At 35.4% G+C, this 27,178-nt stretch overlaps 1 protein-coding gene across 1 annotated transcript; it reads right to left on the bottom strand.

Moving 5' to 3' along the window:
* Positions 1–9: 9 nt before the first annotated feature.
* Positions 10–27,178, bottom strand: LOC117987903 (uncharacterized). The gene is made up of 4 exons (XM_034974974.2): positions 26,717–27,178; positions 9,951–10,088; positions 3,924–4,110; positions 10–2,266 (listed from the first exon to the last, which is right to left on the bottom strand). Exons 1-4 carry the CDS (start codon positions 26,889–26,891, stop codon positions 2,209–2,211), a joined length of 558 nt encoding a protein of 185 aa, XP_034830865.1. The 5' UTR covers positions 26,892–27,178; the 3' UTR covers positions 10–2,208.

Below are 27,178 nucleotides of genomic sequence, written 5' to 3'. Positions count from 1 at the left end.
AACATCATGGATATTTTCATATATTTATTGAAATGGAGATTGGAGATATATTAAATAGGTACCTACACATAAATATTACAAAATAATGTACTTTAAGTACTAAAATAAGTATAACATAACGTCATTCGATAGTCGATACACCATAATATAAATCACATTTGCACCACAAATAAAAAAAATATAAATAAAATTGTATATAGGTAGATTACACAATATATTTAGTAGTTTTTATTAACTTGATTAATAAAATATAGCTTATGTCTAACTTGTGTTTTGCTTAACTCCGTTTTATTTACAATCTTTTTTAAGTAAATATTTCAAGTATAATTTTGTGATGTTAGTTTCGAAATGTTATTTATTCATTTACTGAATGCTATATTTTCTTAATAAAGAGAGCTTAGAATACATTTTAATATCAATCGTGAGCCTACATATACGTTAAATTAAATGCTATACAGTCCAACTTTAACGCCATACAGATAAAACTAAATTTATAGGACTGGAAGGTCTATGGGACCTGTGGTGACGCAATTTAATATCGGTATGACGGCAGTTACCTCGGTTGAGGCAGCGCGGTGGACATCACAACCGCTCTGCCAAAAAACGAGAAGAGAGTGTGTAGTTGGAATACTTTTTTCGCTATGCTGTGAGCTAGTTTGGGAGTGCGACGCACTTTTGCACTGACGATTTTGGCCGTAACGGCGCCGGGCGCGGCGAGCCACGAAATTACACAAGTAAAACCTTTAGGATTATACCGGTATTAAATTGTATCAACTTCCTTGCGCATAACATCTATACTTAAAACTAATAAGGACGGTCTCAAACACAAAATGAACAAAATATTCGTACTTAAAAAAATTAGATCTTATACTCCTAAACAAAAGTGGGATAACACATTTTTTTTCTTCTTGCATCTTAAAAAACGAATGCGATAGTTTTTTTTCTTAATTTCTGCAACGAAATTATTTACTTAACCAAAAAATATTGCTAAATAAAATGGCCAAAAAGTATTTCTGATATTTTTTGGAAATAATAATGTACTTACTTGTCTTAAGTATTATGATTTTTAAATGTGCACCGAAATTTTTTAGAAAATTTAGGTATCGATTCTAAATAAATTAAAGGAAGGAAAGGAAGTTAAAGTGACGAAGTCTAGTTTCTTAAAAAAATCTGGATGCACTCCACCATACATTTATTTCCTACGATAAATTAAATAATAAATAAAGAAAAATGTATTTAAATAAAAAATATTACTTAATACTTATTTGATTACTTTAAGTACACAATAATGAAACGGCTAAAATAAAGTTATTTAAAATAACGCCAATTAAACCTTGAAAAAAAAACCAAATTGAAAAAAACCCATTTTCATTATGCATATGGTGTGATGCCCCAAGATTAAAAGATCGAAGAGAGTAAAAGTTCATTACATTTAGTACAACGTGGCGCCATTAATATTTTTAGTTAAGTAATAATTATCTAATCGGAAAATGTTTACATACATATGGACATTATATCTAATTTTAAAATCTGGACGATAATTTGGCCACATGTCTTGTAAATTACGATTATCAACTATCAAAATCTATAGTTTTTTATATTTGAATATACAGCGTCTGTATAACACCAAGAAAATATATTTGACATTGATAGTCCTACGATTGGGTGAATATTAGAACAACTATGTTACATACAGTTTTGCTACACATTAAAAATAAAGACAAAAACCTAGATTGTTGAAAAATAACATTTTCTACTAGGTATGTAAACTATACTTATAGTGTGTAGCTGATTGTGGTTTGCCATTTTGTTATGAATGCAAAATAAAGATCGATTTTTCTATTTAACAATAGACGACGCGACGACTAAAAATAGTCGTAACTCATAAATATTATTATTATCACAACGAATGAAAAAAAAACCGTTTCCATACACTTTGTACCGTAAAATGCAACACAACTACAGATAAAAATAAAACCCTACAAAAACACGATGATCTGTTATATTGTTTTTGTTTACAGTAAAATAAAGGTTACTGTTTTACAAAACGGGTCCATCTCAAACAGACGTTAGTCATAAAAATAAATTCTTTGCTTACACAGATATTTACGTACGAACGTACGTTTCGTGAAAATTAAAAGTTTTAGGTGGACATTTTAATCAGGACTCGCCTGTTCGCGAGAAACTGTGTCAATCTTTTTGTCGTATTTACGCGACCGACGGCCGGCCATCCAACATCTTGTCGCTTTCTTCTGCACTGCTCAAGCTGAAAATAAAACAAAAAAAATATCATACCCATTATTTTTTGTATAAACTCGAAAGTGAAAGTCGGCAGAATTAAGATTTAAACACGTTGAGAATCTTGTTATGAATATTGTTGCTAATTTGATTGACACAACTAAGTTGACAGGGCTAGAAATACTGCAGTGGCGTGCACTATGTTTGAGACCAAACCAAGGAAGGCAGGCAACTCTATTTACTGGCAGGTCATAATGAAAAACCGGCCAAGTGCGAGCCAGGCTCGCGCAACGAGGGTTCCGTACTAGTCGTATTTTTTCGACATTTTGCACGATAATTCAAAAACTATGATATTACTATGATAATTCAAGAACATAAAAATAATGTACAGGTGAAGACCTTTCATATGATACTCCACTTGATATAGTTATCTTACTTCGAAAATTTAAAATACTAATTATTAGTTCATGACCACAATTTAATTTTTTTAGTGATGTAACCACAAATTCACGGTTTTCAGATTTTTCCCCGAATGTCTGCTATAAGACCTACCTACCTGCCAAATTTCATGATTCTAGATCAACGGGAAGTACCCTGTAGGTTTCTTGACAGACCGACAGACAGACAACAAAGTGATCCTATAAGGGTTCCGTTTTTCCTTTTGAGGTACGGAACCCTAAAAATGAGCATTGAGCTCTTTCAACTAGGGTAAGCAGGGCTTTTATGCCTCTACTCGTATAACTTGCACGCCACTGGAATCGTGGCGTTCTTTTTCACAGGAAACTCTGTAAAAGGGCCTAAATCTATTGTTAGTACAATTAACCCTAGGTACTGAAAATTATAGTTTAGATTTTATGCACAGTTAAAATACTTAAGTATGTAGTATAGTGCGTCAAAACAAGTACAGTACGCGGCAGAAAATAATGAACATCGACCTTTAGAAGGAGATAGCGGATTTGTACAGTACACGGCAGAAAGTAATGTACATCGACCTTTAGTAATAAAGTTAAATAACAGTAGAGATATCTTTTACAGAGTTTTTTTCAAAATTCGACTAGCCAACTTCCAGAATCCCACCTGCTAATGTGTAGCATAGTGTAGCTCTAAGAAAAGTTATGTAAACAGGTACAAGACAATGGCATAACGTGAAGCGTAACTGAAGTCCGCACGTGTGACACACGTCGACGCCGTGTCACAATAGACTGCATCGTTTGTATCGACAACACAGATCGACAAGTAAACACTCTTGTGATTTCAGACTTCAGTCACGGTTCATGTAATGTTTATCTCACACTATTTTGTTTCGCATTATAAAGACGTTATACTGTAAATCTACGCAAAAAGTTTCCCTTTCTTTGTTTAGGTACCTACTTCAAAATTGATGAATGCTGAATGACTCGCTCCAGCAATGCGCGGGGCTTCAATTGCTAATAAAGTATGGTATAATTGAACATTTGAAAAGAGCAACTGCAGTGTTTCTTGCTGGTTCTTCTCGGTAGGAAGGAACTAGTGGTAAATTATTTTGAAGATTCAAAGCCACTTGTAAAAGTTTATTTGAATAAAAATATATTCTAATCTATTCTATGGTCTTTGTTGGTCAACGAATTTTTATCTTCTTCGAAAGTAGTATAATCTTGAACGGCTTCAAGATTAATTTCTTTAGTGAGTGCATCAATAAATCTTACCATTCCTTATTGTCCATGAGATTGCGCATTTCGTCGTCGGGCGCCGGCGGTGCGTCTCTCACAGGCGCGTACTGGGCAGCTACCAGAGGGTCGGTGGACGGGTTGAGGGCTGTGAGCGCGGCAGCTCCGCTGGCCGGGGTCTCATTACCGCCTCCCCAACGAGCAGACCATGCCCAAATGCCCATAGCTACAACAATTAAGACAGTTATTATCATGAGCATTGAAAGCAACTTCAAGCTATGTATAAAAAGGATATTCAGTCAAACGCATAGTGATTGCCGATTGGCATTGATTTAATCTATACTAATATTATATATGCGAAAGTGTGTCATCCTGTCTATCTGTTTGCTAGCTTTGCACAGCCGATTCGTTTCAACCGATTTTGACACTTGGTACAAAGATAGCTTGTATCTCGGGGAAGGTTAGAGGCTACTTTTGTCCCGGAAAATTAAAGAGTTCCGGCATTTTAAAATCCTAAATCAATAACAACGAAGTCGCGTTCATCATCTATTTGATACAGAGGTAGCTTGGCAATTGGCATCCCGGAGATGGCTACTTTTAAATGCAGAAATAAATAAGCTCCCATGGAATTTTTGAAAAACGTAAACTTACGCGGACATAATACAGTTATTTACAAATCATTGGTGATAGGCCTAAATTAATTTATAATACATCTAATAACAACACTAGACGACAATGTAGTGATGAAACCGCAGAAAAGGGGTGATCTCCGATGCGGTTAGAATATTATGAGTGATTAAAAAAACCGGCCAAGTGCGAGTCAGGCTCGCGCAATGAGGGTTCCGTACTACAGTCGGATTTTTTCGACATTTTGCACGATAATTCAAAAGCTATAATGCATAAAAATAAATAAAAATCTGTTTTATAATGTACAGGTGAAGACCTCTCATATTATGATACCCCACTTGATATAGTTATCTCACTTCGAAAATTTAAAATACTAATTATTAGTTCATGACCACAATTTTTTTTTTGTGTGATCTAACCCTAAATTCACGGTTTTCAGATTTTTCCCCAAATGTCAGCTATAAGATGTACCTACCTGCCAAATTTCATGATTCTAGGTCAACGGGAAGTACCCAGTAGGTTTCTTGACAGACAGACAGACAGACAACAAAGTGATACTATAAGGGTTCCGTTTTTCCTTTTGAGGTACGGAACCCTAAAAATCATAAATGGATGAAATGTTTTCCTTTCAACGTCACACATCACTTCTTAAATATAACAAGAGATCCTACATAACTCGGAGTGAATAGAAAGATTACAATTGAATTGATACTAACAGTATTAGCTTCTAACGAAGAATATCTGCGTGGGATGTATAGTACCTACTGCGTTTAGAAATTAATAGTAGGTACTTTTATCATGAACCGTCTCTTTTGTCAATTGAAGAATTCAAATTTTGATTTGTAGAGGTTACTGAACCGTTAAAGAAGACACTAATTCTGAGCAATCAGTTAATGCGAAAAGAAAAATTAAGTATTGCAAACCCGTAAAACTGGTTTCGAAAGTAGATAGTCATGTAAAGGAGCTTTAGAAATTTATATTAATACTATTCCAGCAACATGAAACTGAAAGAGCGTATACTTAGGTATCTATTGACTAAAATTTGTTATAACTTTGTTTAAATTAAGAAATGATTGATCGTTAATTCGAGAAGAACTACAACCCAATACAAACCAAGGGAAATGCCTGCCGCCAGAACCAGATGTCTTAGCTCGTCAGTCTTTTTGTAGAAATTTAAAATCAAATGAGCATAATTTGCCCAAGACGACCCATTCAAAATGGCTAAAACTGTTTCGGCATTTAGATTTAGAAATTATTCATCGCAACGGTCGGGCACTTGCCATGTTTTGACTTCAGTTATAAACTCATAATTTCGTAACTCATGCATAAAATATTCATAGCAGTTTTGAAGATTCCGCGCTGAATAATTTAAAAGGTTTGAATGAATGCGGGTGACCTTGCTTTTAATTTTTAACGCAAATAGTGATAAACAAATAGGTAAATTAACATCTTATAAAAACGTTTTTGGTTGTTAAATAACATACAAAAGAAAGCTATTAAAACGGCTCTTGTCGCTTACAGAGGCTGAAAATTTCTTTGGTATTTTTTATATTTTATTCAGATACAAGTTAACCGTTGACAGCAATCTCAGTTTTTACTAAACCCATACCCATACCCCTGCTGCAGCTTATAATACAGGACAAGATAAAAGGCAGACGTAGACCTGGCCGTAGACGAACATCCTGGCTTGAGAACCTTCGCCACTGGTTTAACATGAGTACAAGGTCACTGTTTAGGGCAGCGGAGACCAAAATCCAGTTAGCCTTAATGAGTGCCAACCTCCGGTAGGAAATAGCACTAGAAGAAGAAAATACCCCTTTGGTATGAACATTTCTAGCAATTAAGGCATGCGATTTATAAATATAGCATGATAAACTTAGTAATTACTTATTACGTATCAAAACTAATTTTGTGTGTAAATTTATTCACCACGCAAAAGACGATTGCCGCACAAACTACGACGGTGTTGTATACTACAACTTAAACGGGTGGGTGTAAGTAACCCAATTCCGACCAGTAAAGACTGTGTATTGGAGCATGATTGGAGGTGAATCGATAATATAAATGAGATTATAGATACGATTTAGGTTATGCCATATTATTGTTGTATACAAACAAATTTTGGCGATAATCCAAGGCAATCATAATTGCACTCGAGAATTGCAAGGAGTATCTTGACTGTTGCAGACTGCAGTTGACCGTAGGTAGGTACTTGATAATATATTTATAACGTATCCGCATTATGCGGCGACAATAGTCGTGACTGTGCGATATGTTTCATGGATGTTTCCGATGCGAATGAAGGGCATTTTACTGAGACTTACTTACTTTGCATTTGAATCAGAAAATAGAAATGGATTAGACCGTAATGGCAGAGTGAACTATAGCAATGGAACGGAAATGTTCATTCTACTTAGTATTAGTAGAAGTATCTTGGATTCAGGCTGTGGACAAAGGGAACAAATGAAAGATTGATATTCAGGCGACATATTATCTAACAAATATACAACCAGTTCAAGAATCAAAACAACATAGCAACCTACTATACCAACGGGTACAACCACATATAAAAGACCTGAACAAACCAACAAAACCTCGAATTAACAAGACACCTTTTCGCTGGTTATAGTTCAACGAGTCACTTTTGAATAAGTGTTCCAGCCCCCCAGCCACAAAGGCTAAAATACTAACCATAGCCATGAAATAAGGTAAAGGTAAAAGTATCAAAAGCTACAAAATAATATGTTGTGACTGCTTTCATAAAAATTTCCTCTAAATTTTACAAAGGTAAATTGCCAACAGGTTTGAAGGTTAAGGTCAGATGGATTAAAGCTTGGATGAATAATTAAAGTCATTACTCAGGTGACTTGACACTTTCTTATATATAGACATCTAACGCTTATGAAGTTATCACTTGATCCGAAATTACTAAAAGAGATTGCCCATTTTCTTAGGAGCTTTGGGCCCCCCCTAATATAATTGTTATGTCACCATGGTTTTAATTTTATTTTGTAGACAAATAATTAACTCTTTATATTCTGCAAACGATTTCTATTTATTCACCCTGGTTATAAAGAAATCTTATTTTTTATATTGCTGATATTGAGGTTATATTTAATTAATACTTCTTCAAAATAAATGCATGGTTACGATTCTAACTGTAATTGTGGATATTTTCAATAATAGAGTGAAAAAGTCGTTATAAAACATAATCGTAAAAAAATAACACATTTAAAAAAAATTAATTTAAGTTTTGACACGACGCCACAAAAGAGGGCCCGTTCATTGGCGATCTCCTTTGTAACTAGGTATGTATTTTTACCATTTAGCTTATAAATAGTATTTCAGAATACTATTGATAAGCTAAACGGTATCTGCATACTTATTAGTATGCAGATTTTGGAAAAATAATTCTATAAAAGACAATAAAATAAATCAAAACTATATTTTGTTAAATTATTTAAGTATTATTTAATAACTGAAAAAATGAATCATGACACGTAGTAAGATAAAATCCATCCATACTAATACATAATATAATCACGGCTCATTCGTTTAACCGATTTTAACGAAATTTTGTACAGAGATAGCTTGTATCCCGGGGAAAGACTGCTTTTTATCTCGGAAAATCGAAGAGTTCAATGTAATTTCCAATTCGACTTGCACGGCACCTATTGAAGTTGATGGTACCTACTATGCCAGAAACCTTCACGCAATGCCAACAACAACTGAGCAAAGTTTCAACAACAAAAACGATAGGATAACGAACAGACAGACAAACAATAACATGAGATAGTACTATTGGTATGGTGCCGATTCGAACAAGACAAGCCCCAATTAGACTTCGAACTCCCCACGATTCAAGTTGGTAGGTAGGTACTATGTAGCAAATAATAAACATCACTAGCACCGTGCAATACGATTTATATTGACTCGCGTATATCCAACACGTATATCCAAGGTCTGCTGATTGTTTGAAAAAACAATTTGTTTTTGTTGGCACATAACGATCTACTTTGGTGTTATAAAAAATAACAACCGAACAGTATATTACGGGGCCCCTGGTTTTTTTCTACAAAGCGTTACCGCCTAGCTACTTATAAATAATGGTATCTATCTAACCATATACAGTACGCGACAGAAAGTAATGTACATCGACCTTTAGAAGGAGATAGCAGATTTGTAGAGCACTGTCTCTGTCGTTGAGACCGACAAAACGTCATATTAGTATGAGTGACAGAGATCACAGAGACAAAGCCGAAATGTCATTCTAATGGTTTCGTTGTACATTACTGTCTGCCGCGTACTCTACGTAAAATGCGTAGTGAATGAGTGTTTTTAACTTGTTTCTGGCAAGACTCCAGCCTTTTCGAGTTCGGCCCGATAGTTCGGCATTGAACTAGTCAACTCAACTGCTGACAAATCAACTGGCCACACTATTCGGGATATAGCGAATGTTAAAATACGTTTAGCAAATTAGCCTGCCGGCAGACGCGATATTCTGTGACAGCGAATTGTCCTCCCTGTGGTGTATTAGATAGGTATATCCCGGAAAAACAAAGAGTTCACATCTCTATAATATATTCGCGCCAAGCATACGCGTTAGCGCGAATGTGCGGAACGATACGATTGGCGCCGGCCACGCAATTCGCGATGTCACGAATCATTTGCCGAATTCCGATAGTGGAGCCGAACCATTAGAGAATTCTAAGCACAAAATTGTTTTGAGCTCTAAGCGTCAGTATTCGCCGAAGATCAAAAATTTGCAAATGACCGCATCCACTATCCACACAACATAACATGGCATCCAAAACAATCGGAAGACTGTCCAAACAAAAGGTAGCAAGAGCTAAAATTTCCCTCTGCAACCGTCATAAGACAAGACAAAATTAAATGCCACAGACGATGAACGTTTTCGATACGCCATTCGGGTTTTACGAGGCGTGGGATGAATTGGTCGGCGTTCGTTAAAGACTCATAAATCGATGACAATTTGTTTGTAATTTATGTCCAAGAAATCCATTTAATTGTTAAACTCAATTCACTTAAGTAAATCTTTCAGTCCGTTATACGATTCTCTTTTGACAAACAGGCCAACAATTTTATTTCAATATAACAAAGGAAAGGATTGACGACGATCCCGTATAATATCTCATCATCATCATCGTCAACAGAAAGACGTCCATTGCTGGACACAGGTTTCTTGTAGACTTCCATACGGCAGTCTTGCGCGTCTGAATCGTTCGACTCGATTGATGTCGTCTGTCTTGGAGTGTCTGCCAACACTGCGCTTGCCGGTGTAAACTGCAAGGATGCCATTGAAACCCCAACGTCTATCGGTTACCTCTCGAAAGAAGAGATCTCTTCTTCCGAGATCAGACTCAAGAACTACCAGGAGAAACCAGGAGTTATTAGAGCGTAAACACTTAGTAAACTAACCTGCAAACAGTAATCCAACACACAGCAACACTCCGCCGATGATAAGCGTTGACACACCACTCTCGCTCTCGGGTGTTGGCGTGGGCGAAGCTGACCAGTTGGAGTACTGCACGCCTCCAGCTATTGCACACGCCAGACCTGGTAAAGAAAATACACCATAAATTATACCAGTCTCGAGATAGCACTTTGAAAAGTCCACAGTAGTTATTAATATTAATGCGCTCAAGATAAACGAATTATCCCGCCCCGGCTTCGCATGGACGCAATGTAGATTCTAATGTGGTGTCAGTGCGGTTATTTTTGTTATATATATTTCAAAAAATAAGACAGCATTTTCGATGAAAGCTCTAGTTGGCTTGAATTCTTCCGACATCTTGAACAATCGGTATATTTCAACAAATTATTTATTTTTAGAATATTGCTTAAACTATTCGTATAAACCTTCCTCTTGAATCACTCTATTTGTGAAAATCGCATTTAAATCCGTTGCGTAATTTAAAAGATCTAAGCATACATATAAGGACACACGGCGGGAAACGATTTTGTTTTATACGAGGTACCTAATATAGAGAGGATTGTAGAGTAGGAAAAACAAGATTGCAAGTTGCAACTACACTAGAGATGAAATCAGACCAGTCTCCAAACTAAAATAAGCTTTAGCTTTTTTTATTCATCTCCGATATACAAATAAGGGAGCTAAAACAAGTATTACCTGTAATCGTTGCCCATAATAGTGTTTGAATAGTTCATTGGCTTAAACAAGAATCTTAGGATTTGCCGTGGGAACTGGGAACATTGAAGCAATGATGCATCTTCATTTAACTAGTACTAGTAGTTTTTCCTATATATAAGACTAAGGTCTAGGCTCACCAAAATCTAAGTACATGATACAAGGTATATGATCATGAAATGTAAAAGATATTTTGAAGAGGAGTCTTCTTTAAAAACTTCTAGTGCAGATTTAGTTACTTTACTCCACTTAGGTTACCTTTTCCAGTAGGTTTACACTTACCGTAGGCTATTAGTAAGTAATCTTAAATATATAAAAGGAAAAGGTGTCTGATTGACTGACTGATCTATCAACGCACAGCTCAAACTACTGCACGGATCGGGCTGAAATTTGGCATGCAGCTGTTATGACGTAGGCATCCGCTAAGATAGGTTTTTTGAAAATTCAACCCCGTGAACCCAACGTGAAATATGGGTTTGAAATTTGTGTAGTCCCCGCGGACGAAGTCGCGAGCATAAGCTAGTGAGTTTATACAGACGAAGAGATAAATGGATAGACAAACGCTACATTTAACGGTTTAGATCGTTTAGATGCATTACCAAACGCCGCAAAGGTAAACTAAGAATCGTGTTCGTAGAGTTTCAAACTAAAGAAATACTCGAATATACCTAAATATTAAGTTTGCATAAAAAATAATAGTATAGTGATGCTGCGTGATATATTTTGAGACAAGTCCTATGGCATATATTATGTTTTTGTTGGACATTGCATGTTGCGTGGACTTCAACTAGTTGTTATAGCCATTAAATATTGAGTAGGCAGTAAAGTTACAAATAAAACATAATGGTTTTCTAAGTGGAATGATGTCACTATTTAAAATCATACAGCCAGTATTTTTCTGACGCTTAAATTATTATTATATATATAGCCATTAATCTGTCACTGTATCAAGCAACTTAATTTTCCGAGTTGAGCACTAGGTACGCTTGTGCGAGTTATAATTTTCAATATTATTACTATGTAATAAGTAAGTAAGTATATAAAAGGAGTAACTGACTGACTGAAGAAACTCGAGTTTTTGCATGGCCTCGTATATATATACATATAGGTAGGTTAGGTAGGACTTCTACAATACCAAAAGTGGGAAAAGTTGACAACTAAAATACGTAGGCCTGAACGTCTTCATAAGAACGTCGTCATCAAATTAGCGATTAAAAATTAACGATTAAAAAGTTAATCGCGATTAACGATTAAAATTAATTAATCGTAATAGAAATTTTCATGATTACGATTAATTAATTTTAATCGTTAATTGTTAATCGCGATTAAAAACATATGATTAAATATAATATTGTTGTAAAAGTACCACTATAATTTCTAACCGACTTCCAAAACGGAGGATATCCTCGAATTGAACGCATGTTTTTTCCCCTATGTATGTACACCGATGTTCTAAACGGACAGACAATAGTGATTAAGTGACTATAGTGCATCACGCAATTATGCTAGCTCAGCCTTGTATTTTTTCTCGTTTTAAAAATACTTACTTGAATCTGTAAAAAATATTAATCAAATTAACGATTACCGATTAATTTTATTAATCGCGACTACGATTACTTTATTAATCGCGATGAACTTAATCACGATTAATGTAATTTAATTAAAATTAATCAAATTAACTAATCGGTTAATGCCAACACTGCCAGATGCCAGAGATATCTCTTTCATTCAGTTTACCAAACTGGGAAAACATTTTGCTTAAACAAGCAACCGGTAGCAACGCAATGTCGCAATTAAGCTGCACCACTCTCAATCGATTGGGCAGCAGTTATCCATTGTATGCAGATTTTCATCTCAATTCGCAAAACCGGGTCAGAGATCACCCGTTTTGGGCTTGACCAATACTAGTTTCTGTGCTTAATACCGTTTAAGTAGAAATACTTTAATCATGTCGACGTATAGCAATAACAATTCAGCTCACATACACGAGATAAAATGAATAAAATATCTTAAAACTGATAAAACGTTTTTGACACTAAACTTAAATTCATAATTATGAGTATGTCGATTTTGTCACTGAGTTACTAGGTATATCATAGATGCATAGAACTATCAATTGTTTCGATTGATAATGTTAACAGGAAAATTTCGAATCATCAATTATTATTCAATTGATATTTACAAAACCGTTTATTATTAGAGCCCGCGCAGACAGAAAAGCGTTCAGCGTTCAACTCGCGTTCGTTCGGTCAGACTTCTAGAAGTTCTTAACGCAACAGAAGGAGGTCAACAAATTTGCGTTCCATTTTCGCTACAGAAGATGTATGTGAAACATGTATCTCGATAGTTCAACTTTTGTGGAGTCTAGAAGAGTCCAATAAAAAAAAATACTGGGTGAATCCAATTAATACTGAGCGAGAAAAATGACGAGAATTCAGTGTTCTTTTTCCTGAATTACTTGAAAATGAAGAACTATTTTTTATCTACTTTCGCATGTTAGTAAAAAGCTTCAATGAATTACAAAATTATATAAAAAATTAAATAGAAAAACAAGATAGCAACTGGAATCTTGAAATGAAATGCGTTCCTTGTGTTTTTGGAAATAGAACGCAAGCGTTTACTTTGACCGGCGCGGTCTGGCTGCTTACTGTCTGTTACAGAGAACACAGAACGCGTAACGCAGAGCTCAAAACGCCTGAACTCTTGCTGTATGCGCGTACTCTTATCATTGAAAGTCTATTGTTCAATTTATCAGATATCGCAACTGAAATTGTTCCTAAGGACTATTGAACTAAATTGATATATCATAGTTAGGTTTACCCAGCTCATCCATTGTAAGATGTAGGTATAAGATTATTGTACCTAACTTATAAATAGGATAAACTCTATCAATAATGCTGAGATTTAATACTTTCATTTTGCTAAAGTTGAAACGAGACCGAGTTATATATTTCACATAAATCTGTCTCGTTTTAACTATAAGTCTGTTGTCTTAATTTATGTCTGCGCAAAGTCAAAGTACGCTCTTTAGATCTCAGGCAAATCTACATATAGAGCGTACTTTGACTTGGCTCAGACTTCAGTTTCCGTTAAAACGAGACATTTATGCCAGCAATATAACGCTGTCTCGTTTTAACAGTCTTAAGTCTGAGCAAAGCAATGCGCTCTTTAGTTCTCAGTCCCACAAAGCTCTGTCCTATATTGGGAAAACTGCGTGACATTATAATACGAAGTCAAAGATTTAATTTCCGGAATAACTACCGATACAATAAGTATTTCCCTATTCAAGTATTATAGGAAATAAGAAACAAGTAATTGAATCTGATCAATATCCGATTACGAACATGTAGCAATTGCGGTTACAAGATTTATATCATTCATGCAAATGGATCTAGATGTTGAATCGTAATTACTTATTCAATTTGTGACGATGTTGTGGGCATTGTATAAAATGTGATGTTAAAATATACCTTTTAAGTAAGTTTTTTTTAAAGAATATTAGCCATAGCCCTTGACTAACATTCCCCTTTCCCCTCAAAAATAGTGCAACGAGTGGGGTGTGAACCGGCAACCTTTCGGATTTCAGTCCGCACCTTTAACCGTTGAGCTATTGAGGTTATAAATATATTATGTATTGAGGCTGTAAATATATTTGGAATATATTATGTTAGATACCTAACTATAACTTATAATTTGCCATATACATATACGTCACTAGCTTGAAACATTACAACCCATATTACAAAATATGCGAAAGTGTGTTTGTTTGTTGGTTTGTCCTTCAATCACGTCGCAACGGAGCAAAGGATCGACGTGATGTTTTGCATGCCGAGTATAGTTAAAGACCTGGAGAGTGGCGTAGGCTACTTTTTATCCCAGATAATCAAAGAGTTCCCACAGGATTTTTAAGAACCGAAATCCACGCAGACGAAGTCGTGGGCATCAGCTAGTTATAAATATATTAAAATATACACTTAGGTTATACAATTTATATAATATTATACGTAGGAACTATTATGTTTTAAAAACCTATTCACCTTGACAAGCTGAAGTAAGTAGGTTAGAGTTTGGTTAGAGCTTGTTTTAAATTGAGATTTTAAGAAAACGTTTAAATTAAGTGGGTACCTACAAAGTTTTGCGCGTTAGAAATTAATTAGGTATAACCTTTTCCATAGTTAGAAATCACTGACCCTAGTTCCCTCACACTCTAGAACACAGACCACTAAGCCTCTAGAAGTTGAGTAGTCTGTGTGCGCTACACATTTCTTTTGCGAACTACCGAACTTTATTATAGTGCCTAGCATAGCATAACCCAAACATACGACTCATTAAATGGTTGAACTCTTGCAATGACCTAGTTAGCACGTAAAATAGCCCGAGTGCATTCTTAATGAATATCGATTTCACGACGCTGGTTATTCTAGCATATAGCATGGAACGCTTCTTTCGCCCATTCTCAAGGTTGAACAGCTTGTTAGACCTTATCATCGTAAATAACGTAGAGTATTGTGAATAATCTCTTTACTGCCTTAGCAGTAAAGAGATTATTCACACTGTGCTACCGATTACGGTGTAGAGTCTAGACTTACTTAAGTACCTACTTACTTAATAAATAAAGTAATAGTCTAGTTTAAGCGAACTAAAAGCGATGTTTCATTAACCACCCACTCATTTAACTACTTTGAAAAATCCGGATCATAAGAATTACCATCTGCTCAGTATACTATTAAATTAACAGAGTTTCGTGTTTTGTTTCGGTGCTTTTTATTTTTAGTTCTATTGGTGTTTAATTTAATTCTTCTGCAGGATCATCGTTCCCATTTGTTACTGTAAATCATAAGTTCAAATGATGTAATAAGTTGTTAATGTAAAATGAATGCGTGAAAAATTAAGATTAAGATGATAAGATTAAATTGAATGCATGTTTTTCACATAGGTAGGTAGGTAAGTACATTGAATTCTGATTTAAATATAAATAATATATTTATATGCATTTATCGTTTCTTATAAACAGACAATTACTGTTATTGTTATAATATATATAGGAATCTAATGGATGCTTGAAGAATGAAGTATCGATATCCATCAGTATAATATACTAGCGAACCGCCCATGCTTCTCACGGGAAGGTTATTACAATTTTCGTAAGGATCTCTAATTTTTTGGAAATAAAATACAGCTTAGGTCACTCAGCAATACTGTAGCTTTCTTTCAACTGGTGATAGAATTTTTAAAAACGGTTTAATAGTTCCATAGCCCCCTACAAACAAACTTTCAAACTTTACCTCTTTATTATATTTTTAGTAATATACTAAGGATCCTCTATGAAACCTCCATACTCAAAGATTCTCTATGAAGGGTAGAACTTCAACCCATAACGTATTTTATATGTAAAACATCGATTTTATGGGACTTTTTAGTGCGTCACAGTGTCACCCCAACGTAGAGGGTAAGGCTAATAAAGCCTGTCTACCGTGCCAGATTTAGCTGTTTCCGGCGTAGCCCAAATTTTCCACAAAAACAGGCGAAGAATCCAAGATCCATTATGGTACAACATTTCTGGTTTCAGAAATCAGTATAGATACCTATACTGAAATGTAAGGAAATGAAAGGTCAAATTACTGCTACAGTTAACTACATTGATGATGCTGGTTAATGGACTTCTTGTGGTACTGATTGACCTTCAACATTTAAACTTTAAAGATAGACAATATCTGGTTTTGCCAGCTGCTTGACAATTTTTTAAAGGCTGGTTAATAACTGAGTACTTCCTGCATATCTGACATATTATCATCGTAATGGGTATGATTAGTAATTTCCCTAGAGAGTAGAAAAGCGTATCCTGATTATTAATATATATTATCAACTGAATACTTAGCGGTATTCAATAAACTAACTGTATTTAAAACAAGCTGTCTATATTTTGAAAAACTCTTGTTGTTCAGAAACATTTTGGTTCGTCAAAAGACCACTGAACATACATATATATATATGTAGGTAGAAATGAAACCAATGTTAAATGACCCAATAAATTATTTGATTATAATATCAGTTATTATATCTATGTACCAATTTATACTAATCATAAGAAATTTATAACAAGAGAGTAAAAAATGGAAAGCTTCTTTTTCACGTAATATTTGAACGTAAACAATAGTTATAATATAACTAAGTAACAATAAATAATAGCACCAGAAAGGATTAACTAGAATGAGCCCAAACGTTAAATGTCGACTCATTCCATACCTAGGGATCAACAGTAAACACAGAAGCGAAATCATGGGATGCGTTCCGTTTCCTGTAATTAACGCACATGAATAGAGGGCATGTAGAGGAAAAGTTAATTATAATGTAGGCACTTTATAATGGGTCAGCACTCAGTAGAATGGAATGTGCACCTATTCACATCAATGTAAATGAGAGTAGCTATAATTGTCTAGGATTAATTATTTCCTCTAATGTATAACGCGTAAAATTTAACTCCTCACGCGCCATTTTAACTTTTTGTGTCAAATTTCATGTCAAATGTGCGATTTTAGTCCTTATTTTAAAGGTGAACCGTAGTTTTGATATGACACCATGACACGAGAGTTAAAATGGCGCGTCAGGAATCATTTTTTACGGACTATAACAACGATGATGAATGAAGTCATGTTTACACGTCATGTCGTTTATTTGTCAGGTAGTTCAGAGCTGAGGTCGATTCGAGGTTTATTATTCCATTCACGTTTATGTTTACATCTCAGTACATCCTATTAAGGTGACGCAGTACGCTCGACCGAAATTGCCAGCGCACGTGGGTAACTTTGCTTGCTGCGTGCTTTTCACCTAACACTGTATGTGAAAAGTGAGAGGCACGATGATTTTCGGTTTGCAAAGTAAAGATATTTCAACTACTTAATAAATAAATAAACCATGTCTAAAGTTAAATTGTTTTGGATTTTTCACACCCCTAATCTTATTTTATTTACGCCCAAAGTTTATTTAAGCCCAAAAATAATTTAGTGTTAAAATAGGAATATTTCAAGGCTCGTAACTTTAAAATCAATATTTTTTTATATCTCAATGAACCTAGATAATGCCGAGACAAACCGATATAATACGTTTTGAGCGTACATTATCAAATAATGTAGTAATCACCCTCCTACGTTTGTATGAAGAAAGCACCGAACTGCGCCCTCTTAACAGATGTAACTACCCGCTACCGTGAACTGAGAAGTTTATTAAGAAGGCATTGAGTTATACATACCACCAGTTAGGGAACTTCTAACAAAACGAGTGTCGAGACTTTGACGTCACTGGCAGGAGTGAAATGTTAGGACACAAACTAAACTCAATTGACAGGATATCTGAATGCAGTGCTATACTTTCACAAAAAGATAGCAGTACTTACGAACCATTTTTATTTAGTGGTTAGTGGTCTTAGAGCTAGATTAGCACCAGTAGATAGATATATAGGACATATGAATGACGCAAAAATGTTAAAGTTGAAACATACCTGAAACACGATCTCGTATAGGTATAAATAAGCAAGAGGTTGGTCGCAAACTCTTAAAAAACGTTACCTACTAAGTAGTTTTTTACTAAGCTTACGTAAGCTCGGCGTACAAGCAGACAAAGTAGTTAGGAAGATTACTCATCGCGAACGAACACTAAGCACAGTGTGCTGTATGGCATGACCCACTTCCAAGTCCAACTACACGTCACCCCTTAAAGGAAACGAGAACCGTTATGGGTGCCTTTCTTTAAAGTAAGCGAGTTCCCATGGGTGTAGGCGTAGCCAGTAATTTATTCTAGGGTGAGCTTTTCCTAGCTTGGATTTTTCTTCGAGTGTGTATCTTGGGTGAGAGCCGAGAAGGGAAACTGATTATAATAATTATAAGGCAAAATTTTGTACGATAAAAACGATTTCCCAAAAGAAACATGGTAATTGGTAAGTCAAATATTTTTTGCTCGAAACGAGTTGGATCTTCGGCTGCGCATACAAAAGTTACGAGAAAGATGATATTTTAACCTTTGTCTCTTGACATTTAAATTTTTCTATATATATAACTGTTTCTATGACTTCAGAACTTAAGGGATGTGAAAGTGGAATGGGGTAGGATACGAGTTACGACCGAGTCTGGCCCACCATCAAGGCCCATAAGCTGCTGTATAGCGGCAAAAAATGTGTAAATTGTATCAGGGACAGTTCTATTCTAACTTCAAAATATAGCTATGTTCATGCGATTCCCTAGTTGGTCTACCGTATGGTAGCAAAGATAAGGCAATGCGTATCGTATATAAATATGTGTATCTATGTGTATCATCGACAGATCGATGGTGTGCATCACAAATGGTATTGGGTGTCCGGTGCGGCGGCGCTTGCGGTGACTCACCTAGTGGCTGCGTAGTTGGATCACGCTCCAAATGAGTGTAGTGCAACTGCATAGACACGGCTAATGAATTATTGAATAGACAGCGGATGCTTTATTTAAATTTAACCCACATAAAAATTACGAGAAAGATGATTGATACCTATTTTCTTATGGGGCTGTTCCGTTCTAACTTCAAAAGTTCATGATCTCTCCTTGTTGAGCTCATACGATTCCCTAATTGGTCTACCGTACGGTAACAAACATGAGAGTGAAGCCACACGAACACGATGCGTTGCGTTGGCGGTGCGGCGCATGAGCGGTGCCGCTACGTCATCCTACATAGAAATCGTTGTGCCATGTCACACGATGCGTTACGGCGTCGTCGTGCGGTGGCGCACCACACGCGCAACGGTCTTGGGGCCAGAGAGACGAGGCCCCGCCTCGTTGCAACGCCATACTATTTCGAAGCGGCAACGAAATGCCCATGTGGCATCCAATACTCAAATCCACAGAGGTGCGGCGCGGCGCCGCAACGCACCGGAAACGCATTGTCTTAGACAGTGCGTACCGTATACAAAGCTGTGTTTCATAAATGGTATTGAGTGTCCGGTGCAGCGGCGCTTGCGGTGACTCACCCAGTGGCTGCGAAGTTGGATCACGCTGCAAAAGAGTGTAGTGTAACTGCATAGACACGGCAAATGAATTTATTGAACGGAAGCGGATGCTTTATTGAACCAACATACCCATGACCTCAACTCAAATGGCAAACGGTTATCGGGCATTGATTGGAACACAATTATTGCAATCAAACCAACCTATTTATACTTAAGTAGTATAAATAATTAAGTATAGTACCCGCGCTTTTAGGTAAGTGACACTAGTGTCATAAAAGTTATCAAAAGGAAGATCTTTACAAAGGACCGGGTTTTTTCCACAGAACTTATATTTTCAGCGATGATGATGAAAACCGGAAAATCAATGGTAAATGGTAATCGTAGGCCCACGAATTTCTACGTCAGTCACCGTCACTGCCACGCGCCGATTTCTAGTTTGTATTTAGTTAGCGGTTAGCACAATGAAACAATAGTCCGTTATCATCCATGACGTGCTCAGTTTTGCGTAAGTTTAATTTTACACACCAGTTACATGGATAGGTCTGATAGCGTCAAAGGCTTTGTATTCTTGCAGCGCCCGAAGGTCGACAAACCCGTCAATGCGACTCGTTTCCGTAGTGTAGTGTGCATTGTATGCACCTCTTACTTCCGCGCTCCTTGAAGAAATGCCAGTTTCGACGGAAACGTTCTAGATTTTACCCAAAATCTTCGTCTAAAAATCAATCAACTCTGATTTCTTTCGCAAAGAAGGATATCTTGTATTGCCTCGCTTTTAGTTATTCCTTAGCACGATAAAATGTATAAACCCGAAATAAGTTTAAAATTCATTAAAAAGTTAGCAGCAGATAGGTAGGTATTTAATCGCGAATAGGGCAAATTAAATGGTTTCGGTACACCTACAGCTAAAAAAATCAGTCAAGTGCGAGATAGACTCGCACACGAAGGGTTCCGTACCATCGTACAAGAAATAACACTTTAATTTATTTTAATTTAAAACAACTTTATTGTTACCAAAATTATAGACACATTGTATTTAATTATTAATTTTTTTTTTAATTTTTAGCGGCAATTTTAAAACCTTTAGTATTTATTCTATTGTTGACTAGCTTATGCTCGCTACTTCGTCCACGTGAACTACACAAATTTCGAACCCCTATTTCACCCCCTTAGGGGTTGAATTTTCAAAAATCCTTTCTTAGTGAATGCCCACGCCATAATCGCTATCTGCATGCCTTTCAGCCCGATCCGCTCAGTAGTTTGAGCTGTGCGTTGATAGATCAGTCAGTCACCTTTTTCTTATACCTATTTAAATGCAGATATATATAGCGGCAATAGAAATACCAATTCTGTGAAAATTCTGAGGTCTCTGCCTATTATGGTTCACGAGACAGCCTGCTAACAAACGGAAGTACGGACGATAACGGACTCTTAGTAATTGGATCATAGGCACCCTTCGAGTACGGAACCCTGAAAAACGTTAATGTGCGTCATTAAAATTGTAACTAGCGGAGGTAAGTTACGTAAATCTATGTTAACTAAATACGCGAAATCAATTATTAATGAACTTATGAGTTAATCGACTGTTGCAAATCGTTGTAAAAAATCTATGCCTCGATTTTAGTTCGAGTTTAGTTTAAATATTTTTTAGCATTGAAAATTAGGGCTCTACATAATTGGTTCTAGGTGGACGGACGCATTAGACAAGTCGCAGGGTGCCGCTGGATTCAGGCGGCGCAAAACCGTGGCGTGTAGAAGTCCCTACAAGACACCTATGTCCAGCAGTGGACGTCTATCGGTTGATGATGATGATGATGATGATGATAATTGGTTCTGCTTCATAATAATATCTTAACTATTATTATCGCTTTTGTTTGTTTCTTTGTGCTTTTATTTACAAAATTTAATTATCATAAGATTTCGTCTGCGTCATGCGTGGATTTAGGTTTTTTAATGTGAACACTTTGTTTTCCTGGATAAAAGTAACTTATGTCCGTCGCCAGAACGCTTGCTATCTCTGTACCAAAATACCTATAATAGATGATGATGCCCGCGACTTCGTTCAGATGGATTAAGATTTTCAAAATCCTGTGGGAAATAGGAACTCTTTAATTTTACGGAACAAAAAGCTATCTTTGTACCAAACGTCGAAATCGGTAAAACGGATGGGCCGTGAAAGCTAGCAGACAGACAGACAAACTTTCGTATTTATAATATTAGTATGGATTTAGATATACTATACTCAAATATATATTAGAAATGGATTTAAACAATAATTCAGGATATGTTACCAACTGCCAACTGGTTCATTGAAAAGCATAACCGGTTATCATTAAGATCTGACCCTTACAGGTTTTTTGTCACTTCCTTGACGCCAAAAATGACGTCAACGTGATTTTAAAATCATACAAGTAAGAATTTAAGTAAATGATGACTAAAATATATTTCTTGGAAAAAATACCTATTCACTTAAGTTTATTTTTGTCATACCTACCTATTAAGTATAGCTACTTATATAGACAACTTAATTATCACAATTTTGCTGATTGCAAACTTACCACAGTGTAGTTTAGTTATAGGTCTTATGAAAATCAAAGAGCTCCAATAAGAGTTTTAAAATCAATTCCTCGCGGACCGACTCCGTGGGCATCAAGAATTAACTTCTTAAATCTTAAATATGTATGTATGTACTGTACCTACTATGTAACGTATATTCTTTATTGCAACACAAAACACAAATGACAGGTTAAAAAAAGGACAAAAAAAATATCTTAAAAAGTAGGTACAAAAAGGCGGTCTTATGGCTAAATAGCGATCTGTTCCAGACAGCCTTAACGCGAGGGAGAAAATGAACCGGAAACGAGAAAACGGAAATAATATATGTATAAAATATAATATTTAACCAGCTATACTCATAATGGATAAAGTACAGATGTGGTTGTTGCGAAAATGGGCCAAAGCAGCGGAGGTAGACTTCAATCGTGGGCAGAGGCGTTGAAAGACAAGACCGCTTTCACTTGCAAATTAATATAATGATATATGTATGTATTTCGTTTGGGACCAAAATTTCACTACTGTATGATTAACAAAGAGCAAACAGATATTATGGTTATGAATAAGTACCTACTTAATAGGAAAATATTATGTTTTGTTTGAATAAAATTCCACTTGATGCTACTTCCTTTATAAAATTATAGTATTTATAGGTATCATCAACACATTCGATAAATCACTGCAATTTTTTGGCATGCAGATAGCTATTATGACGTAGACAATATAGGGGTTTGAAATTTGTGTAGTCAACGCGGACGAAGTCGCGGGAATAAGCTAGTAAATAATAAAGTTGTTAGAGAAATAACTGATCGATGGAGAAAGAGGAAACAGATCAAACCTAGTAACTTATTGTAACAGTTTGGATCAAACCTAGTGCCTACCTACAAGTGGTTACTTATTTAGTACTAGATGTACCGACTCTGGGTATCCGATCAGGTACTTCTGTTCAAAATTTTAAATTATGAAATTGACTGCCCAAACATTTTACGCAAAATAATTTTTTCTGTGCCTCGTAAAAATTCGCGATTTTCTACGTACAAGCCTTATATTATAAGGGGATGCAGAACAAACTTAGGAGAAAACAATGTATTGATTAGAATATGTCGCGAACATAATAATCTTTTTAAAACTGCGAAAAATATGATAATAGATCCTCATTCACTCTCCTTGCAGCAGTACAAAAAAATGCTGCATCAGTATATTGATGCAGCATTATAAACTCGTATGTTTCTTCGTAATTTTTCTTATTTTTCTTGTTTTACGTAATATTTAGTATTCAATATTTAGTACTATTGTAAATTGCAGTGCTTTTATTTTTTATTTTTTCATATTTGTATTTTTAGCTTTAAGTTAACTGGTAATCCCGCACTTGCAAACTTTTAAAATGCATGCCGGTTTGCCAGTAATTGGGTGTACACTCTAAATTTTTTCTCTGTGAATTGTAATTGTTATTTTATAATATGTGTACTATCTGTTGGCAAACCAATAAAATAAAATAAAATAAAATAAAATAAAATAAAATAAAATAAAATAAATGATGGCTGATGGCCGCGACTTCGTCCGCGTGGATTTAGGTTTTAAAAATCCCGTGGGAACTCTTTGATTTTCCGGGATAACAAGTAGTCTATGTCCTTTCTTCATCTTGTCGCGATGAAAGCTATCTCTGTACCAAATTTCGTAAAAATCGGTTGAACGGATGCGCCGTGAAAAGCTAGCAGACAGACAGACAAAGTGACAGAAGTGTGTTTGTCTGCCTGTACAGACCAACACCTTTCGCATTTATAATATTATTATGGAAGTATGGATAGTTAAGAATCACAATCAATAATTATGATTTATAACTGACACCAACTATTCTATATTCAAGGATGTAAAGTAGCTATTCCCCGTTTCATAGTATTATTAAAATTCATGGTTACAAAAAGGAAGTGACATTATTATTGTTGGTAGGAACAGGAAACACAAACCTTTTTATATTTAGCAATAATAACTGTTACCTGTGTAACTGTAGTAACCTTTTTATATATATGTATATCATGTATTGCTGAATGGAATATTAATTTGTCCAATAGGCTACTTGACTCATATCTAATTTCGTCCAATAAATGATTATTTATTATAGTATTTTGCTTAAGAAAACGAAATATATCAATAACAATTATTAAAAACGCAGGCATTTTTATTTTTATTTGAAACGCAGAAAACGCTGTCAGCCATGATGTGACGTCATTAAATATGTAAACAAAGAAATGTCATCCCTATGTCACGCGGGGACTAACGTAGTATCCATATATATAAAATTTAAAGTCCTGACTAACTTATATATCAACGCACAGCCTAAACATCTAAACAGCTGGTCCTAGATACATGAAATTTAGTGTGTGTGTTCTTTGTAGGTAAAGAGAAGGTATCCACTAGGAAAAGATTTTTTGAAATTCCACCCCTGAGTGGGTTAATGGGGGTTTGAAATTAATGAAGTCCACGTGGGTGAAGTCACGAGCATAAGCTAGTTTTTATATATTTCTAAAAACTCATAGTAAACGTAAAAAAATATCGTTTTCTCTTTATAAATTGAATAAGTTATTAAGTAAGACTTACAACAAAGTGATCTTTGCAAAAATAAATTTGGGTTGAAGTCGTTAGTCATATAGGATCCCTTTAAGCAAGTCTTCGCGTGTTACGTATATTTATTTCACTGGGCACTCTAATCCACAACTTTCCTGTGGTCTTTATCGATGCGTTTTTACATTCTCGGATGATACAATAACGATATTTACTATATTTTTCATGTAAACTAGTATAGAAGTCATGTTTATTAAACTTTGGGAGGTTATGCTGTTGTTTACAAATGCATGACGTCAGAGCACAGATAATCTATCGGTCAAACATGGCCGACAGTGTTTTCAGCTGTCTAAGAAAAATATATTTTTAAATTAAAGTTTTACGGTTTTTAGGGCGCAAAAAAATATATAATAATAATAATATTTTTTGATCTAACAGGACAAAATATATTAACCATTTAAGACCAACTTAAAAAAAGTGTCAACTAGCCTATTAATACTATATCAAATCTATATCCTAATCCATACTAATATTATAAATGCGAAAGTGTGTGTCTGTCTGTCTGCTAGCTTTTCATGGCCCAACGGGCTAACCGATTTTGATGAAATTTGGTACAGAGGTAGCTTACATCGCGGGGATGGACATAGGCTACTTTTTATCCCGGAAAATCAAAGAGTTCCCACGGGATTTTTAAAAACCGAAATCCACGCGGACGAAGTCGCGGGCATCATCTAGTAATATTATAAATGTGAAAGTGTGGATGTTTGGTACTAAATCACACAAAAACCGCTGAACAGATTTGGATGAAATTTGGAATGCAGATAGATTATACCCTGGATTAACACATAGGCTACTTTTTATCCCGGAAAATTAAACAGTTCCCGCGGGATTTTGAAAAATGAAAATGCACGCGGACGAAGTCGCGGGCATCAGCCAGTATGTATATAAAAAGAAAAGGTGACTGACTGATCTATCAACGCACAGCTCAAACTACTGAGCGGATTGGCCTGAAATTTGGCATGCCGATAGCTATTAAGATGTAGGGAAATTCAACCCCTAAAGGGGTAAAATAGGGGTTTGTAATTTATGTAGTCCACGTGGACGAAGTCGCGGGCATAAGCCTAGTAGCCTGGCGAATAAAATTACTTATTACTAAATTAAAACTGTGCTTGTTTCTTATGCTTAATATTAAGAAAATTATAGTTCTTTTATCTCATAAAGTCCATCTGTATTCTGTAGTGATTAGTGAAGTGTACAGACAGGCATGTAATTCTTTTTATTGCTATAGTTTTATTAGGAAAATGACTGTAAAGTTAATTTTACAGGTATTTACTTAAGTACCAATAAGTACCTATTTCTAATAGGATTATACCTAGTTCTGCATATATTTTGTTTAAAAACTATTAGCTACTCAACTTTTATTACCAAAAGCAGTCAAACTTCTAATCGAGTTTATTTATTGTTTTTCTTATTTTTCACATTTTTTTACTTTAAAATTTAAAATATACTATACAAAGTTGAAAGTAGATAAGTACATAGTTAAAACTCAATACCTCAATAGTTACGACTTACCTTACAGATGGTCGTAACATAGATAAAGAGATAGATAGAAAACTTTATTGCACACAAAACAAGAAAAGAACACAAAGAAACCTTAAACTAAAAACTTTGTATGCAAAGGCAGCCTGAAACAGTAAGACTGGGGAATTAAGTAAGTAATATGTTGAATCTTTACATTTTTACAATCTAAATGTTTTATCCAAAGCTTTGTTTTAGTCTATTTTGTAAAAATGTAAAAACTTGTTTAATAAATAACTACATAAACTTTACCACCTATTTATAGTTCACTTTTATATATTATCAGACTTCAAAAAAGTTAGACGGTGTAAACTGTAACATATTATGTTTGAGCTATAAGTTTATTATCCTTAAATTAAGATTTCTTCAACTTACCAACGATAAACAAAGTGCTGCCCAAAAGGCAAAGGCCGAGTCGTATGCAGACTGCGCGATTCAGGCTACTTGTCACTCGTCGTGAGAAGTAACTGATAGGGCAGTTCCAGCGCTGGTCATTAGGCTGCTGCTCGTAGGTCACCGTCGTCGGCTGGTAAACGGCACTGGTGGGCATCTTGATTCAATTCAATAACAAATATTTCACTATTTCACCACTTATTGGAGGCGCACTCACATTACCGTCAATGGTTTGTATCGTTGACTTTATTGACAACTAAAATACATAAAACAATTGTGGCTTGTGCTTCGCACTAATAATGTGTGGTAATTGAAACGTAACGCAAGAGCCAAGTAAGAGCTACTCAAAAGGCCAAAACAAAGAATTGAAAGAATACACGCCGACTCCGATTGCTGTGCGTGCCGAACAACCGAACAAATACGTATTGCCCAGTATTGCCGAAT

This window comes from Maniola hyperantus, chromosome 13 (genome assembly GCF_902806685.2).
Source record: "Maniola hyperantus chromosome 13, iAphHyp1.2, whole genome shotgun sequence".
Classification (NCBI taxonomy): domain Eukaryota; kingdom Metazoa; phylum Arthropoda; class Insecta; order Lepidoptera; family Nymphalidae; genus Maniola; species Maniola hyperantus.
Note: the sequence above shows the minus strand (reverse complement) of the source record. Positions and strands in the feature narration are given on the sequence as shown.

Coding starts and splice junctions, on each gene's coding strand:
- LOC117987903 (XM_034974974.2), bottom strand. CDS start 26,891: ATGCCCACCAGTGCCGTTTACCAGCCGACGACGGTGACCTACGAGCAG. Junction 10,089..26,716: donor CAGCACTTTGTTTATCGTTG/GTAAGTTGAAGA, acceptor TTTCTTTACCAG/GTCTGGCGTGTGCAATAGCT. Junction 4,111..9,950: donor TGTTGGATTACTGTTTGCAG/GTTAGTTTACTA, acceptor TAATTGTTGTAG/CTATGGGCATTTGGGCATGG.